The 19849-nt window shown below is 36.9% G+C and overlaps 2 protein-coding genes across 2 annotated transcripts; one reads left to right on the top strand and one right to left on the bottom strand.

The window, feature by feature from the left end:
• Positions 1-1188: 1188 nt before the first annotated feature.
• On the bottom strand, positions 1189-5220 carry SPC25 (SPC25 component of NDC80 kinetochore complex). Its single transcript, XM_062579164.1, has 6 exons — positions 5067-5220; positions 4916-4981; positions 3947-4093; positions 2976-3080; positions 2326-2424; positions 1189-1342 (listed from the first exon to the last, which is right to left on the bottom strand). Exons 1-6 carry the CDS (start codon positions 5218-5220, stop codon positions 1218-1220), a joined length of 696 nt encoding a protein of 231 aa, XP_062435148.1. The 3' UTR covers positions 1189-1217.
• A 2420-nt stretch (positions 5221-7640) lies between these two features.
• G6PC2 (glucose-6-phosphatase catalytic subunit 2) lies at positions 7641-19525 on the top strand. Its single transcript, XM_062578890.1, has 6 exons — positions 7641-7652; positions 12770-12987; positions 13298-13407; positions 16307-16418; positions 17257-17372; positions 18608-19525. Exons 1-6 carry the CDS (start codon positions 7641-7643, stop codon positions 19117-19119), a joined length of 1080 nt encoding a protein of 359 aa, XP_062434874.1. The 3' UTR covers positions 19120-19525.
• The last annotated feature ends 324 nt before the right edge of the window (positions 19526-19849 follow it).

Here is a 19849-nt window from a genome sequence, read left to right on the forward strand (position 1 = left end):
GTACTAGTCTTCCTGATAGGCAGCACAATACAAAGATGACTTATCTGCAACCACTATTATATTTTGTACCTTAATTCATTTTGGGCCTCGCCCTGTCTTAAGATTTCAGCTGACAGTGATATAATATAATAATATATATAATTTTATATATTTATTATATATATTATTATATATTATATAATATATATGATAATATATATTATATGTAATATAATAATGAATAATGCTTCACTCTAATTTTGCTTTATTACATAAAGCTTATAACTTCTCTGTTCTAAAATATTCCCAACAAGCTAATTAGAATAAGAAACTAGGGCTGATAATCTTAAGTGTTGCACTCACCGTTACCATGCAAGTTATGGTCCAGCTGTTCTGGCTCAGACAAGTGTTTTGGTAGCCACAAACCTCAGGGATATGTCAATGTTCTCTTTCAGATCTCCAGAATTTCCTATCAATACAAAGCTCTTTCTTGCTCCTACCAAGAGCTCCATTCAAGACAATATGTTGTCAATCAGTTCTGTTATTAGCAACAGAAATAGGCACCGGACAAGGATACGATACTTTTGTATCACACGCTGATGACCAAAAATATATAAACAAACTGGAGGCTTAAAAATGAATAAATCTCTTTCATGATACACAAAACACACAGCAGCAGAAGCATATATATATATATATATATTTTTAACATAAATATTTAAAAAGGCACTTTCCTATCTGGTATAGATGGTAAGTGTAATCTGTCTTATATCAGAAAAATCAATATACTTTAATAGTCATGACTAGCATGACAGGTACTTTTCTATCACTGTGAAACACCTCTATCTCTGCTCATTTGGCTTCCACTTTCTTCCACTGTCTAAACATGAATACTGGCTCTGAATGGAAATACTGTGTTATTAGTCTTTTACAAACCTCTGAAGTGGAAGGCTCTGAAACCTCTACAGGTAAAAGCCTCGAAGGCAAATTTAGCTACTTCCTACTGGATCCAAATTCACATGTCTAGAGACATTCAGCTAAGGAAGTACTTGATTGTATTATTGTTCAGGGAGTAATCCAAATACATTTAAATGATAACAGACTAAAATACTATTTTAGTTATTTTTCTTTATTTAGAAATTAGAGCAAGACATGGATAAAAGATTTTCACAATACAGGAAGGAGAAATAAAAATGCTGTGCAGCTAGGAACAGAAGTATAAGCTAATCTTATACAGACTATTTATAAGACAAAGCAGTGAAAGCTTTTCTGATGTTGGCAATAAATGCAGAAAAATTGTTAGTTTCTCTCACTTTTAGCTGGAACTCTGCTATACAGTCCAGGGGAGGAGAACAGGAAGTCACTAAAATGACACAAATTTCCAAAAGATAAGATTGTTTTTATCAAAAAAATTCAGTTTTAATATTTAACATACTCATGAAATACAATTCAGTTCATTATCTTTAGTTTTAGCTTCTTTTTTCAGTATTATTTTTGAGCAGCCTAGTAATCATTCTTTCAGTGAGGACAAAGCCTCAAAGAACACAGAATTCTTTTCTAATTTCCAGACTTCCCACTCAGTGTTGTGCTCCTCCTTAAACTTCACTGGAATTGTTACAGCAATTCAGTGATCAATAGTCTGCCTCAAAAGCTGGAATATGTTCCTGTGCATTTTTGTTGCTCTGCAGATGGACTGCAGACTCAGAACTGATGTAGCCCAGCATGCAATAAACTTTCGACTTGAGCACAGTTTATATCTGAATTTGTAAGAGTAGAAGTCTATTTTCGGTTCATACTTAGGGGGGCATAGCAGAAAGACAGAAGCATTCATCTAGAAGCTAGCTATCATAATAACTCAAGTTGATTCAGTCAAAAAAAGAGAAAAAACAGCTTTAAGATCTGAAAAGCTGTACCCTTTACAGAAGGGCAATGCTGGATTTCTAGTTTTAATCTTTCTCCCTTACCGCACAACTGTAGGGATTTAAGAGTGGGCAACCTAGTTTTTAGGCCCACTAGGCTTCTCAAACAGATTCAAGTATGACTGTCAGCATAAACAGTCACTCTAAGAGGGGAAAAGCAACAATGTCTTTCCATATATCTTCTTACTCCTGCTTTGCTTGAGACAAAGTAAACAACTCCACAAATGGAGGGAAATGAAGATAAGCAATTGTGTTTTTCATATATAAATTGAACAGAGAAACTCCATTAAACTCCATGCTAGCCTTAAAGTTTTTCATTAAATTAGAAACGTAATGAAAGTTAAGTTAAACTCCTCTCTTCCTTTTTCTTTTTCAAAAAAGGATATCACATTCTATTCTCTTATTTAAATATTTAAAATTCACATACCTTCATAATCTCCCTGTTCATTTATCGAAAGGGTGAACACATATGGCTTCTCAGGATCTTTGTGGTCAATATGCCTGAATATAAACTGCAACTGTTCATCTAAAGTGAACACAAACAGAATTCATTAACACTGCTAACATTTGCTGGAGAGTCTCAATGATAAATAATAATCACAATATTCAGCTCCAGCTCATTTTCAATTAATAGTCTTCAGAATACTTACAAATTAAGCAAACCACTTGGCAAGACAAATGTGTTTTAATATACCGTCTTCTGCCATTTGAGAGACAATGGTAATGACTGACTTTGAGTTAGCTGACAAAGTTATCATCCACCATTGCCTTCCTCAGCTTTACAAAGATTTTTAAACTTCTCTTCATTAATGCCAGCAGCTGCAAGCTGCAGCCACCCTCCAAAGCCCAGGGTAAGCCTGCTGATAATTCAGAACTTGCCACCAATGAAAATGGCTACAGTGAATGCACCTAGGTAAGAAAGGAAGATATAATACGCTACAGAAACTTCAACTAAAGTAAGTGGATTTGAGCTGAGGCTTGCATTCTTCTTCAGTTATTTAACTTAATTTATTCTTCACTACACAATTCAGCATTTACCACGCTACATCACTGCACACAAAAATTACAGAAACTTACTATGAATTCTGCGTATTTCCAGTCCAAGACGCTCTTCAAACAGTGCTTTAGACTTGCATAGTCTTTCCACTCTCTCTTTAGCGGCCTTATTTTTAGAAGCGATTACTAGAATTTTAAAAGCTATTGTAAGTATCAAAGTAAAAGTAAAACAGATAGAAAAGACTTAGAACAGGAGAAAAGCTTGTCAAGAAAAAGTGCTAAAAACTATTAAGAAAATCTGCTTGTTAATTTTACTGACTGAATTACTGCCTATTATCGTATTTGTTCTAAAAAAATGGTTTATTGAATAATTGTTCACTTGTTTTCCTAACTAAAAACTTTTAAACAAAGTAACAGCTAATTACAGCTGCTAGTTTTGGCTAATCACAAGCAGGGTTAAAAAGTGTTATCTGTTGTAACAAATCAAAATCCACAAATTGCTCCAGATATTCTCCTCTTCTCACCTGTCCCAATCTCATAACTCACATTAGAAGTTCAGGTTTGAGTTCTTGAAGTATTCTAGCACAAGTCAACAAGGGGTATGTGGGAAGGAATCAAAAGGCAGCATGAGAGGAGGGAACTGCTTCTGAGTAGTGTTCTCCTGCAGCATCCTTTCCTCACCTTGTTTCATGCTTCCCATTGTTGTCCAGTCAGCTTCCCAAGGAAAAAGCACTTTGCTACTTGAAGTTGATAATGATTTATTTAAGTATCTTTAAACTTTTCATTGTGAGTTTACAAGTGGTAACTAGTTAAACAGCCTTGACTAGAATGAGGAATGAAAGCATTTTAAATGCAAATTTTGTTGATAACTGAACGCTTACATTGCTATTTAAAGATTTTCTTCACCTTATCTCCACATCCTGCATCCTTATTAGTTTGGACATTATTTAGATATCTAAGTTTATTACTTTGAGGACATACTGCAAAGCCATATAGACTCCAGATGGTTTCTGTAGGATTTTTTTTTTTTCTTAATTCAACAAAAAACTTACTTTCCTTCTTTTTCATCAACTCTTCTTTAAGCTCTTGGATACTATCAGTCAAGTCCTTCTTTTGCTCCTCTTCATGATTTAGGTTAGATTTTATTTCTGTCAAATGTTCCTGATTTTCTGATATGTGTTTGCTCTGCTGGAGAATCTCTGAAATGAAGCAGGAAAATATTAACATTTACAGTTGATTAATTAGGCCCCCGCTAGTTATTCCATATCTATACCATTTGAGATGACTCATTTGAATAAAATCCAGTGGAATGCAAGCTACCTCAATTGGATATGAAAGTCAGCATTATACTTATATCTGATGTTCTCTATATAGTAAAGTGTTTACACTGAAACTTAACCAAAAGAGAAGCTACCACGTAGGGAGCTCCTCTGATATTTCAACCATATGCAATTTGTTTCTGGTGCCAGAATAATACGTCTGGTCAAAGCCTAAGCATAGTGGATTCTCTCTGCAGACAAGTCATTTGACAGAAAGCAAACGGAAACACTAACTGCTAATATGGTCACAATTTATTTTTACCTAAGATTCTGAAGATTAATTACAAAACTCAGAGTAGCTAATCCTAGACTGACTATATTCCACTGCTAATATGGAAGAGGCATAAGTAACTTCACAATATTTAACTTCACTAATCTATTTATTTAATTTACTTTTTCCACTGTAGTCAGCAGGCACTGTAATTTTTTGTTTTTAAGTTTTAACCACTTGTTCATTCTTAAGCACCCAGAACACCACAGGCAAAACTTTTAACTAAGCTTAATCTTACTGTATCCATGAAATTCTCCAGCAAATTGTTTTTAACTTGCACAGTTTACAGCCTGTAACCAAATGCATTTAGTTTCACATCTGTCTTTACTCTGGCTCTGCAGTGTCTTTGAGAATGTCAGCTTAAAAATGCTCAGTTATACTAGATTAATTTTAGAAACGAAAAACATAATAAATAAAACTCTATACTGTACCATTGTTAAACTCCTGAATTTTATCAATCATCAGGTCCTCTTCTTTTAATTTCTTGGACCATTTCTCTGTAATGGAGAGTAATTACAGTTAACTGAAGAGGTTTGGTAACTTGGAGAATCCCGAGGTAACGTGAACATACTGTAGTCTTACCAGAAAGTGCTTTTATGGATTCCTTGCATGAATCTCTCAGTGCTAAAGTCTGATTGATCTGTTCACTGCCGTAAATACTTTTGAATTTCGTCCAAAACTCTTTTATTTCTCTTTCAAAGAGGGTTATCTCATCTTCTGTCTTTACGTTAGACATGGTGCTACAACAAACACACGAGCTCAGTACGGTGCCAAGACAATCTCAGCAGTTACAGCTCACCGCTGCAGGAGAAACCGCCGCGGCGCGCCGCGTCCCGCTCCCGCAGCCTGGCCGGGCTCCGGCCTCCGCCGCGGCGCGGCCTTGGCGGCACCAGCCGAGCTCCGTACCGCGGCGCCCACCCGCCTTCAAACCGCCGGCGCCTTCCCGCCGCCCCAACCGCCGCTTCCCGATTGGGCGGCGCCGCTCGGCGCCTCGCAACAAGAGCACGACTGATTGGGTGAGTCAGCCTCTCGGCCGCGCGGAGCCGCGGGGCATGCTGGGAGCGGCCGTTGCCGCGGTAACGGCTCCGCCGGGGCTGGGCCGGGCTCCGCGGTGCGGCGCGGCCGCCCGCGCTGGGGTTGCCCGCTGCTGCGAGACGGTGCCTCGCCGCCTAGCGCCTGCCGAGCTGGAGGCGCCGCCGCGCGGGCCGGCGTCCTTTCGCGGACAGCCTTTTTGCGGCTGTTTGTGTAAGCTGTGCCGGCAGCGCTCACGCACACCCGCCCTCATTTCAGCGTGGCTCCGTTATCCTCTGCGAAGGAAACCAAGCTTGAGCTGAACAGCAGGTTAACCTCTTTACACGGCTCCCAAGGCTGATCCCGTTCCCAGTGTTTAGTTGTATTTCTTCAGGTAACGTACCTGGGATAGGCCAAATCTTCGGTTTTGTGACTCTCCTGAGTGCTCTGTAATTCTCTAAGCCTGAATTCTCCCATGCGTGGGAGCTGCTTGCCTGTCACAGAGAAACCAATTGCAGAGGTAAATGCGGTCCTTTCCGGTACTGGCAAAAGCATCATACTGCAGCCCGACCTGTACCCGTCCTAAGCTTGTCATCAGCCTCTGTCATCATGAACGATGGTTTCATGACACCAGAGTCTTTTTCTAGTAGAATTTATCACAGAGGCTACTTACTAATCTTTTTGCTATCATAGCTAATGAAGTTGTCCTAGCTTTAATTTACTTCAGTATTATTTGGGATTACCAGAATACTAGATATATATATCTGGTATACCAGAATAAAGTGAGCCTAGTATACCATCAAGGATTGCTTCCTGAAACCATTAATTACTCTTCCCCCATTAGCTTCTCATGGCCCTAACAGGATCCCAACCAAAGTCTGAGCTGAGACCAGTGACTCTCAGTTGTATTAGCCTTGGCTGAAACTGCTGCTGCTGCTGGGCAGCATCTTTTAAACCTAGTCACGTTTCAGTCTCGCTTGACTTAGACACTTGTTCTCCAGTTTTTATATCTTCACCAGTATTAACTGTGTCAAGTCCTAAAAATATTGTTAGGCCAGTGTTCCCCTAGCTGCTTGAGACTTAAATGTCCTGAAGCTGAGCTGGTTCAAGGACAATTACCTAGCCACATTTAGATCTGGTCATGATGCAGCTTGTACCTCATTTTTTTTATTTGTTTGGGTTTTTTTTGTTGTTGTTGTTGTTGTTTTTATATATATTGAGGCTGTTTCTCTCCTTTTCCTGAACCAACCTTAAACCCAGCTGAGTGAAATCTGCCAACATAAAATATAAAAGTCACCTCTGATGTTACTAGCCTTTATTATTTGAGCTGATAACTTTCTCAATGTAAATCTTTTCCTCAACCCCAAGAGTTTATGAAATACGATTGTAACTAACTTTAAAAAAAGCTGAATTCTAATCTTTAGTCTTTTGGTGGAGTTCTTCAGTCTGGTCTCTTTTGAATACTCTTGTTAACCTAGATAACAGGTAACAGTAGCTGGCACTAACTCTGCAGATAGTTAAGTGTCTTCTTCATCAGTTAACATTTCTCTGTAGGTTTCATTAATCATATTCCTTTGTTGTGAATATTCACTCGCCAAAGATTAAATATAGCCTATGCCATTTGCTAGCTCCAGCTGTACCTTAATTGGTAATCTTTTTCTGATTGATTTGGGAGGCCTTGCTTGTAGTTTTGGAGTTGTGACCTTACAGTATAACCTAACCTTAATTTTACTTTTCCACATCATACACTTTCCAGAATAGACTTACCCACTCCATATTTAAATGAAGCATGGTGATTTTTGCAGACAGCATTTTTCTGTTCACACTGACAGCTCTTACCTGCCACAAATAGAAATGTAGCCTCATGACCTTAACTAGTGCAAGCCACGTACTTTTTAAATTCTCTGTTAAGTCTGATTCAAGAGGCTCCATAATCCAAAACTCTCACCTAACTTTATCATAATGCTAGCCCAGACATACTTTGTGAAATGGACCTTTCTAAATGTCTGTCATACTCAAGCCATGGGGTAATTGTTGAAGAAAGTTTTAACAGCAACTTATCCTATTTCTAGCACCGTGAGCTTTACTGGAGACAATCTAATTGTAGCATCTGAGTGCTTTTTTTTCTGCCTTTGCTAGTTCTTTATGGAAGCGTCTGTAACCCTAGTTACTTTGTTAAACTTCAGGTTTGTATAATATACATTGTATACTCAACATTCGTGTATGTACTGTATGTACGATGGCAGCAACGGGGTGACAATTACCTGTGATTGGCCATCAACCCAAGAGGCAGGCTATTGCTAACAAACATCTTTTGTTTTACTTTATTGCTAGCTGAAAGTCCATGCTGGGTTATTCCAGTGATTGGTTAAATTCAGGATTGGAGAACTACTCCGGCTTGTAGGGAAGCTGCTAAGGGCAGAGTGAATTGGAGACCCGGGGCCTAACAAGCAGACTCAGCTGTTTCCCTTGGCAGGTTTCTGACATCACTGGGCTGCAACTGGCTTAGGGTTAATTTGGGGAATTAGAGAATGGCAATAAATAAGGGAGTGATCTTTTTGGAAAGGAAACAAAGGTGCAGTGAGGGCTCTTGCCCCTGTGTATCCAGACTCCATTTATGCTAGCAGTTTATGCAACCTGCAGACTGGATCATACTTTTTATTCACCAATAAACTTCAACATTGTTTGTGATTTCTAAAATGTAGCTCCTTGTAATAATTAGCATTTTTTTTTAGATTATTTTTTTCAGGAATGTGCCAGAATTGTATTCCATGCATTGTTTGTATCATTTATAGTTACATATACAAGCACACACAAATATAAGCAAGTATTGTAAAGCATGGTAGTTTGTCATTTTGTTGTCATATTGCAAACAAGATTATCTTTAAATTTCTTAGATTTGCATCGTTAAGGTCTGAGGAATAATGACAGTGTCGTATCTAGGAAGGATTAGATTAAGACAGCAGAACCAAGAGAAAGGGACGAGTGTTTGCTAAACCTCTACTGGTCAGTCCAACTCTAAAGAAGCCTGATCTACAGCTGTGTGGTCCAGTAAGGAACACTTGAGGGGAATGAAATACAGAAAGTAAGTAGGAGCTTCTTCAAAGATTTTCTTCCCAACTCTAAAAATAAGATTTGTTTTCTCAGCAGTTCCATTTGGAAAACAGTTACACCTAAGAAAATAGCTGCCAGCTGTTGTATACAGTGTTTACTTGTGAATTTATTAAATTGCTATTTAATTATCATAGCTGGTCCCATGCCAGTGAAAACAATGACATAGAAATTAATGTTATTGTTCAATTAACAAAACATAATGTACCAGAAAGGTAGGCCCAGTACACAGGTTTCCATTAACAGTGTTTTAGAAACTGTTTGCTTTGATGGGTTTTCCTTCCCTTGCAAACATTTGCTTAGCAACATATGATACCAGTTATGTAATATTTGATCTGTAGGTGAAAAGTAGCTGTAAACATTTTATCCTCCCTTCTGTGGTTCATCAACATGATCTTTGTTTCTGAAACTATTACCAAGAATATATAGACCGCTAGACTGGCTCTGTTTTTGCATATCTTGGAAAATAAAATAAATCAAGGAACTATCAATGAAATAAAAATTCTTTATACAAACAGTTATTTCAAAGGGTTTTGCTTTCCACTAAGAATTCATTTGATCAGGTAAAGACCAAATCTTAGTTCTATCATATGAAAACAAGACAAAACCTTTGATTTAAAAACTTACTTGCATATACATTCTGACCATTTTATAAATGCCACTATTTTTTCTTGCAATTCCACTTAATAAAATACACAAATCTAGTTTTATTTCATATATAATCTTAAGTGATCTGAAAAGACTGAGTGCATTACAGATGCATTTTGCAACGCTGTGTGAGGAAAAGGAGAGAAAAAAAAGCCTATCAATGAAGTAGTTGTCCTTTTCAGATTTTAAATGTATTATTAAATACAATATTTCAAAATATGGTTCTTCATCTTTTCTCTAGTGGTTGCTAGAGCTAAGAAAGTTTCTCAGGCTTCAGATCTCTTGCCACGTAACAGATGACTGACATGTCACATGCCAGCTGAGTGAAGCATGATCCTAAATGCTTCCAGGCACAACAACATCCCGACCTGCCTCTCTCACTAGTTATCAGTGATCTGGCTGTCAGTTCTGCACCTTCCTGCTTTCTATTCTAAAGTTGTGGATTTTTTCTTTTAAGACAGCTTTCATAAATATGATAGCTCAGATATCTAAGGATGTAAGTTGCTGGAACAGTCAGAACGTAGGAAAACAATAAAGCAAATTTATATGTTTACTGTTAGCTAGCAGCATTTTTGTATATCCGCATTATATCTAAGATGCTTTTCATTCTATCTAAGCATAGACTAGCAGCATATGAATCAGCAGTAAAATCTTTAACATGAAAATCAGTATTATGACATTCATAGTATTTATATTAAAAGTGGTTACTTTACAGAAATATTGCCAAATCTACTTTCAAATATTTTATGAACTAAATTTTAGAGTACCAAAGTGTGCTTCAATAGGTATGTCTGAAGTGAGTTCAGTCTGAGCAGATACAGCAGTATCCAAGTGGGTAGAATGAGTGGATATTTTTATATTCATAAATAATGCAAGTATGTAAGAAGTAATTGAAATGGTCCTGCATATCCTGTGTCAGACAGGCAATTTTTCTGATACTAGTAACTACCAATAGTGGCAAAAAAAAGTCCAAAAGGGACTGGAAAGTGACTTGAGTACTTGCTGGTCTCTTGTGAGGACATTAAACTGTATCTTGATGGAAATCCACTTGTTATAAAATACTTTCCAGAACAGAACAATACTTACTTAGGTTTATCTAATTACAGTTGCTGTTTTAACAAAGTACTATAAATAAGGAGGCTGTTAATCTGTCACCAACTGATCTGATATTTACACTAATATTTGAAGCTACTTATTCTTTATAAACTAGAAAAGCAAATAGAAAAAAAACTCAGATTCTTCACATTTGTTACAAACCAAACTCAGGCAGGTACAAGAGTGATTGTTGTTATTGTTGTTATTGTAAGGTCTACCTATCTTCAAAGGAGAAATACTTTAAATTTGTAGCAAATGATATTTCCTCTAATAATAAGATATAAAAGTTATTTGAGAGAGAGATTTCTGTATAGGTCATTTATTGGGAAAGGATTGAGAGAAGGAAAATTAATTCCCGCTGGTTCATTGGTATGATGGTTGTCTTCCTGGACACCGAGAAGAGCAATAGGATTATCACTCCTTCGCAGTGGCGCTTAGCAAGACACCTCCCAAATAACAGCTACTGACAATTGCCTAATTTGATGACTTGAACCAGAGCCAGCACCTGCAGCAAAGAAGCTAGGAAATACTTATTGCTGAAACATCCTGAAATTTTGCTTTTAAGAGGAATTTCTTTGAAATCAGGTGATAGCAATTGAAGTGAATAATTCAGTTAATGTTCAGCAAAAATATTAGAGCAATTATTCAGAAACAGCGCATATAATTTTAAATTTCTTTCTTAAGTTTTGTACATGACTAAATGCAGGATTTGAATCTAGTAAAAGTTTCTAAAAAGAGATTCAATAGCTAAAGTAAATGTGAGATCATATGAGCAAAAGAGGTCTTTTAAATCCATTTAATTATTATCCTTTCTAATCTGTTGAATCTCCATAATGTTTCCATGTGGCTTCCGTGACTACACATCATAAAGCCATGTTAAGCTATTAAGTCACTCTTCAGCAAAAACAGTGGTTCATATCCCTATTACACTATGCCTAGTGTAAAGTGCCATAGAGAAAGCACTGTGTACTTACACAGCGAATGTATGCAGCTATTGTGTTTTCCAACTTCGATTGTTTTTGAAACATAGATGATCTTTAATGGAAGACATGTCTGAATGTTAAACCGTGTTAAAGCACTGAAGTTTTTGCTCTTGCTGATCCAGTGGCGTTTTCATTCATCAGACTTCTAGTATCCATTTAATCTCTCAGAAAAATATTTCTTGCATAGCCACCTCACAGAAGAACGTGTTCTTTTCTTATGCTACAGTTATTAACACTAAGGTTTGTAAATCTGATATACTAATAAATCAGATTTAGATCTGATAAGAGCTAAATCAGATGTCCAGGAAGAGCTTTGGAAAGCTTGTTATATCCTGTCTACTTGGCCAGCCTTAACGTGGGCCACTTGAACATGTGGTCACATTCTGTTTCTTGTGCTTTGATCAGTGTTCTTTTGGTAATTTTTTCCCATTCATTCTACATACAGCTCATTGTTTATTTGCTGCGTACTGTTAAAACCCCACTATCAGGCAGAATCTTAATTTCCTCATGAGCTTTTCTTGTCTCTTCATCCTGGAGAACCCAAGTGCTTCACTTGGAAATGCTCCTAAGCATCCATTCCCTACCTGCTTCTGATTCGCTCAGCAGGGCTTGTTTCTGCTGGGCGGTGGAGAACAGAGGGGATCTCAGGTCGGGCTTCAGCTCCTTCTGCAGCGTTGTGCAGCACTTGCAAGTAACACAAGAGAGTGGTGATACTGAATGACATGATTCAGAGACTTCATCTTCAGTGCGTCCTGGATTAACATGGCTTCTTGTATGAAGGGAACAATTGTTTTTCATTGTTTTGAGAAAATTGGCACTTTTAAAAAAATGTAGTGTTCAACAGTATTTTTGATGTGTGGATGGTGAATGTATTTTTCATTACTGAAAACGTATTCTGTCAAGTATTAGATACAGTATAGTAGCCAAATTCTATTTCAAATTAAAATGTACAGGTTCAATGACATTTCTGCAAAGACCAATTATTTGTGTATTCTTTCTATCCTTTATACAGGCAACACTTAATCAAGTATACACATTACTAATGTCCATCCTGCAGACAAATGAACTGTGAAAAAATTCAAGCAAACATGTTCCAACTGTTCATACAAAGGATTGCATAAGTCATGCATTGTGTTTCCACAAAACTTTCCCCACGATTTGCTGCTGATCAGCATGTAGCTCACTTAGTTTCTTCCAATTAAAATTTGCAAACAGAAAAGCTTTCCAGTATTAACACGCTCATATGCTTTCTTAGAGATTTGGAGTCACATGTTCCGGGAATGGCTGAGTGCACCACTCTGATACAATATAAAGGCAACGTCAATCACTTTCTCTCATTTTTTAATAGCTGCCTTCCATGGTTCTCCTTCTCCCTCATTAGAAATTTAAGATTAAAGGAACTTTACTATATTTCAAGTACAGTTTAATCAATTTAAGATGGATCTCCTTCATAGCAATGGGGTTCTTATCATTCAGCATTTACAGAAGGATTACAGGGCTTACCAGGACTTCCTTAATTTCATGTCACATGTTGGTGATCCCCGGAATATATTCTCAATTTATTTTCCTCTTTGGTTTCAGCTCAATCAAGTGGTTGGTACTAAAATGATATGGGTGGCAGTCATTGGTGATTGGTTCAACCTCATATTTAAATGGTAAGAAGTTCTGTTTATTTTAAAATTTGGTATTTCTTATGATGGTGATTATATGTGCCTCATTTAGAAGACATTCTCTGAGTGATGTACAAGAAGACTTTTCTCCGTAACTATAAAATAGGACTTCACAATGAAGATATTTAAGATATGTTTGAATTAACATTTTGATAAGAAGAACCTAAGGATCTATTAGAGGATGGCTTCAGTAATACAGTTCTTTGTATACATTGTAAGATTATTTATCATGCCTTGTTGTGGCCTTCTCGTACAGAATTCTTTTTATTGAGTTTGTGCTTTTTTTTTTTGTTAGGATTTTATTTGGTCATCGTCCATACTGGTGGGTACAGGAAACAATGATGTATCCCAATCAGTCAAGCCCATGCCTTGAACAGTTTCCTATAACATGTGAAACTGGGCCAGGTAAGAAATGCTGGAGATTGCATTGGTGCAACTAATGCAGCTAGTAACACTCAAAGAGAGTGACTGGTTTTGGAGAGGATGTGACTTATGAAGATCTTATATGATGTACAAATCTCAGACCTTATTTAAAAAATGATATCAAAACATAGGAAGAGAAAAAGGAAGTAGTATATATTAACTATTAATTTATATTAAATGTATTAACTATTTAGTTGTATTGGTAACTGGACACTGGCACTGAGTGTGTGTGTGTCTGTGTACAGATAGCAGAAAGTTAAATATATATTTTTTAAAATAAACCTTTTCATTTTCACTTATGTTACCTCTTTTGTATCTCATTCTCTTCTCTGTGGAACTCAAATGCAATACTGTTGAAGTCTCAAATGAACTTGTTAAACCCTAATATCTGAAATTAGATAAACTAAATTCAGTCAGTCAACTCTCAATCAGTTTAATTCATGGCATGCTTTTACGTGGATTGCAGAGCTGCACGTTGTTTGTGATATCTTCCATTATAAACCCATTGTAATTTCAGACAAGAAGCTTTAAGCTCTTGTATCAGACAGGCTTTAATAATGCTTACACTATATTTGATCTTCAGTCAGCTCTTAGGGATTTTTACTCTATCTTTGTTTTGAATTCACTTGGGGCCTGACCCAAAGTATTAAGGTCCTCTAGATCTTTTCAAAAGACTTTAGATCTGAGCCCGTTTGGCACTATGTAATTTCAAGCCCAGCATTAGGACCCAGTCAGTATGTGTCATTCTGATTCACTGAAACAAAAGTTTCTTCCTCAAGTAACCAGCCATTCCTGTTTCTATCCAAGGGGTACCACTATCATATTGATTCCCACTTTTGTGTATGCAACTTATATGAAAAGATTGGAGAAGCAGACACAGCAATGAGAAAAAAACATGTAAAATACAAACTCTGCAGCTGAACAAAGGGAAAACTGAGGAGACCGTTTATATGCCTACATGGGAAGGACCTAAATTTGGTTTGTGTTTTTGTAGTGAACTGATCCAAAACCTGCAGGTGGCTTTTCTCTCATATTTGTAATGTTTCGAAACATAAACCTTAGAGAGGAATTTATGCTTCTTCTAGTAGATAATTTGCAGGTGGGCTATGAAATGTAGAACTTCTGTTGAAGTTCTGACAACAGCAACAACAAAGAGGCTTTTCTAACACTATATGACATGCTTTGCTTATCGGTGAAATTTGTTTTATTGTGTGGTTTATGTGACCTAAGAAGTCATGCATATCTGTTACAAAATGCAAAAAAAAAATTTTGCTAGCCTGATTACTAAATAGATTTCTTAGCAGAATACCAAAAGTAAGTGTGGGTAGCTAGAAATCATTGAGCTTGTCTTCCCTAGAAATTTCTGCTTTGCTGCTTCACTAAAATATTTTTCTACTTTGTGATCTGTGTCATAACATTTTCTTCTGCCAGTGTAATAACCTTGTCCCTTTTATTTCTCTGTTGTCTGCACAGAAAGCCAAGGTGAAACAGTCTGATACAATTTCCAATAATCTAATTTTCTCTTCTTCCTTTTTTTCCTTTTGTTGAATTTAAACATGGTGAAACAGAGCTCTACTACCAGTGAAAAGAAATGACAAAATAATTTTAGGAATCATTTCCCTTGCATCATGCCAGCAGCACTTTAGTTATCATGAGGTTTTCACAGATGTGGAAACTTCTCTGCTGCTTCATATTGCTTCCAGTATGATGAAAATTTCCTTCACTAAATTAAAATAAATTGCATCATACATTATTATACCTGGAATAAAAAGAAGTAGTTATCAATCTCTATATGATTGTATGTATGTTCCTTGTTTTAGAGTACCATGGATAGACAATTAGTCCAGTGTATTACAGCATCACTGCCAAGTGCTGGTTCTATAGATAACCTGTGTCCAGTCTAGTGGACATTGTACAGCACCTTAAGTTTGCAAAATAAATCAAAGTTAAATAAACACAGTTCTTCCATCTACTTCAAATACATTTCCAAGTTTATTACAGAACTACAGAAAATGCAAATTTTCAGGACTGTAATATTACTAATCACAATACACTGATCATAATACCATTTGCTAATGACTTCATAATTTGAGAAGCAGATAGAAGGCAATTTTGAAGGGCCATCTAAGTTATGCTGGTGCTATAATTTAGAATATTACAAAGAGCCAATTGTCACTCCCCTTAATTACAAGGCAGCCTATCCATAACCTATCTCAGCCTCACATTTAAAGTCTGCATTGTATACTGCAGCCCTAACAGGGGTTCTAGTATTTATAACAGCATTTTGCCAAAACATCAGCTCTAGTTTCAGAACTGGTATTTGTAAAGCAGGCTTGTGGCTACTCAAATTTATCAAGATGTCTTTGACTATAATTAGTTGAGGTATGCCATAAGCTGAGATACATGGAAGAAATAGGGTTTGACACATCCCTATAAGCATGTTCCTGCAGAGAAATACACATTACTCAAATTTGTCAGCCTATATTTTATATACTCCTTTGACTCTCTGGGGAAAAAATATGAGTAATTAAAGCTGTATAGACATGATAATGTTATAAATACATTAATAGCCAAGTAACAACTAGGCTAACATAATACAGATCAAAATCATGGAAAAATACTATGCTTTCCAAACAGCATACCAGCTAAAAAAATGAGAAAGTCATTACTTGTTTTCTGACAAGCATTCTGGATTTCCTATTCTGAAAAAGTCATATTAAGAAAATAAGCTTTTGAGAAGCAGATGATGTTCTTTCAGGCCTTATTAACAATTTTCTTTCTAAATGGTTAGGTGCTTGAATAACTGCTAATAGATATTTTCTACATGTGAGATGTTATAGTCATCATTTTTAAGCCTGAATTTTTTATTTTTGTGTATTAGGAAGCCCCTCTGGGCATGCAATGGGATCTTCTTGTGTCTGGTATGTAATGGTCACAGCAGCACTGAGCTACACAGTTGGATGGAAAGATAAATCAGCAGTTACCCTTCACAGGTTAAGTGTCTTTCATTCTCACATACTCATACAGATGTTTCTTTATAGACATGCTATGTTTTTAATGGATCTATTTCAACTAACTAGTCTCTGTTTTGGTCTACTTTGTAAAAATACCTTCATTATGATTTGCTTCAGCTGCAGAAAAAAAAGAAAGGATAAAGAGGCTTTATGCATGTTTAAAGGGTAATATTTCATTAATTTACAGTCACCACATCAACTTATCTCTGAATCAACTCCTATTAAAGGCTGTAATAGGTCTTTAATGTTGGAAAGCTTGAGTTCTTTTAATTGGCTTTACTTGTTTGAGCTTTTGGATAATACATAAATGTACTGCTTTGAGAGCAGTCATTCTGTTTTAAAGCAAAGGCACAAAATGCTGGCACTGTTTATACTGTGTTACTTTTAGCTCTGTGAGGAAACGTTACTACTGCTTTGATGGCTTGACAAGGTTGTTCCCTGTAATATGTGAATTTTGTGACCAAGTTGATGATCTTCTGAGGAGTTTAAATATGCCTTCATGATGACAAACGTAGGGAGAGTAGAAATTCTGATTTAACTTGCTATTGGTGCCTCACTTTGCTAAGACGTGATAGTGTCACAGGCCCTAAGTGACTGGGGTCTGTTACAGCAGCCCTGGATTTCGCTGCAAGATCAACTACACTTGGTAATATTTTAACACTGACTTCCAATTTTTAATCAGCCAGGTGTAAACTTTTGCACTTGTAAACCTGCAGTTGATAAAATATGACCCTGGCACAAAGAGAACAGGGGCAAATTAGTAGATGAATATGATTTCTTGTTCTTATGTTTTAAACATCTTCCTTTTCTCTCTCAGATTGACGTGGTCATTTCTCTGGAGTATTTTTTGGATTATCCAGATCAGTGTGTGTATCTCAAGAGTATTCATAGCAACACATTTTCCTCATCAAGTTATTCTTGGAGTATTTGCTGGTAATGTTGCCAATTGTTGATTTGTTGGTTTTTTGGTTTTTTTTCCAACATATATGCAAAAGCTGAAAATAGTGACACGTGAAAAAAAAGGCAAGAAAATTTTAGTAGTGCTACTAAGCCTGCAGCTGTGATGGTGTTCTGTGCTCTCTGGGAGATCAAGGATTTGATGATAGTGTAAAGGTAAAATTTGCAAGGCAGTATTTATCTGCTGTCTTTGTGATTCGCACAGGAAGTGAGCCCTTGCCCATGTACCAGTTTATGCTGACCTCGTTAGTCCACACTGTTAAAGACCAGTGCAAGTTGGATTGCCCTGGCTGCACCTGCACTGCATACTTATTAGAATGTGTTTTGAGCTGATCTGCATCTGTGCTGCATCGCAAGGCCCATGGAGCAAACTTCTGTGCAGCTTGCGCTTTCCTCTCAGGAGGAATCTATTTGGTTCACTCAAATAAAAGCACAGGAGCAAACCAGCACGTATGCAGTGTGGATGAGCATGGGGCCAGGGACCAGGGTCAGAACAGATAAAAAGCCAAATTAGCAGTATGATATCCCTAGTGATTTAAGACCCCCAAAATTATTTTTCAGAATTACTTAAGCATGTTTCAAATTGGTATTTAGGGAGTTTAGATGATGATCAGTCTCTTTAGTATCTATCTGATCTCAATGAGAGTGACCAGAGCACTGATCAGGGGGTGCCTCTCCCACTGTTTCCCACATGCAGAGCAATCTAGGCAGCACAGGATAGCAGCTGGCAGTCCGCTCTCCTTTGCCCAACTAGGATGACATGACTAAAAAGATAATTGTGTTCTGTGTTTTCTCCTTCAACACTTGAAGTCCGTATGGGAACTGATGTTGAAACCTGCATTGCCAGGACCAGTCTTTGAATGGAGACTCTTCTAGAAGAGGAATATGTTCTGCTTTATATTTAATATTTGATAGGTTGTCATCTGGGAGATGCAGTCAGGCCTATGGCATTTCTCACATTAAAACCATGTAGAGCTTGGTACCTTGTTATTTTTTTATATTTTTTTCAAATTAGCAGCTTTGGGCGGGAAAAAACGTTTTGTCATTTACCACAGAAGGAGTGGGGGGGAGGGAGAGAGAGAAGAGAGAGAGAGAGAGTGCATGCATGTGTATTCTTTTTCTATATTGAAAACTCAATTCTACAGCGAGACCGTAAAAACTGCTTCTTGAAAGTATGATGTTCTCTGTAACACTGAGTTTCTAATCCACAGGAATGCTTGTGGCAGAAGCATTTGAGCATACCCCTGCTATTCAGACAGCAAGCTTGAGAATGTACATCAAGATAAACTTGTTCCTTTTCATCTTTGCCCTTGGCTTTTATCTAGTCCTCAAACTTCTTGATATTGACTTGCTATGGTCTGTTCCAAAGGCAAAGAAATGGTGTGCCAATCCAGACTGGATAAACATTGACACAACTCCATTTGCTGGACTGGTGAGAAATTTAGGTGCACTCTTTGGCTTAGGTCTTGGTATTAATTCCGAAATGTTCATCACAAGCTGCAAAGGTAAAAATAGCTGTAAGGTAAGTTTCCGGATATTGTGTATAGCTGCTTCTTTAGCTACACTGCAGCTGTATAACTTTGTTAGGATACCTACTCATACTGAGTATTTATTCTACATTCTTTCTTTTTGTAAGAGTGCAGCCATGCCTCTTACTGTAGTTGCCTTGGTTCCATACTGTGTCCACTTATTTATGAGGACAACCGAAAAGAAGTTAAATTAAACAAAATTTCCAAATGGTCAACAATCTGTGGATGTCTTATGAATGTTTTGAGCAGCCCCCGCCGCCCAAGGCTGTTTTGCTAACTCATTTTAACTGGATGGAAGCAATACCACCACGTCTTTGATGTACTCTTTGTAAGTCATCAGTACATCAAAAATCAGTACATCCAGGAATGACCTGAACAGCTCAGAAATATTAAACGTTGTCTCTATTCCTTGAAATATTGCAAGGAAGGACCATGTAGTATAGTTTCTAACAATATGCTGGAGTGTGCAAAAGTTTTAAAGTGTAATCAACTAGTTTTATTTAGCTACTTGCTGGTCTTTCAGTTCTGTCCATCTCCAACTAGGTGAAGCTTGAAGCCCCAGTTGTATATAGTGATAGTCAAGATTCTGTGTATATATACATATATACATATATATATAAAATCAGTCTTCTGAAGTGCTAGATAATGGTGTGACAGTATCACACCCCCTGCAACTGTACAGCTGCACCCAGGCACTGAGAAAAAAAGCCAGCATAGTTATAGAAAGGCTTTCTTTAAATTTAAATTATTGATCTTCCTGAGCAAAACAGTTTCTGATGAAGGAAAAAAAAAATAAAGGAAAATGTATTTCAGTTAGACTACAGAATATATTTTTGTGCTACTGTGTGATGTTTTTGTCATTCTTAATATTTAGAAAATGGTCATATAAATCGTGAATGCTAAAGGTTACACCTTTGATTTTCT

The sequence above is a fragment of the Rhea pennata genome, chromosome 6, assembly GCF_028389875.1.
Source record: "Rhea pennata isolate bPtePen1 chromosome 6, bPtePen1.pri, whole genome shotgun sequence".
Classification (NCBI taxonomy): Eukaryota; Metazoa; Chordata; class Aves; order Rheiformes; family Rheidae; genus Rhea; species Rhea pennata.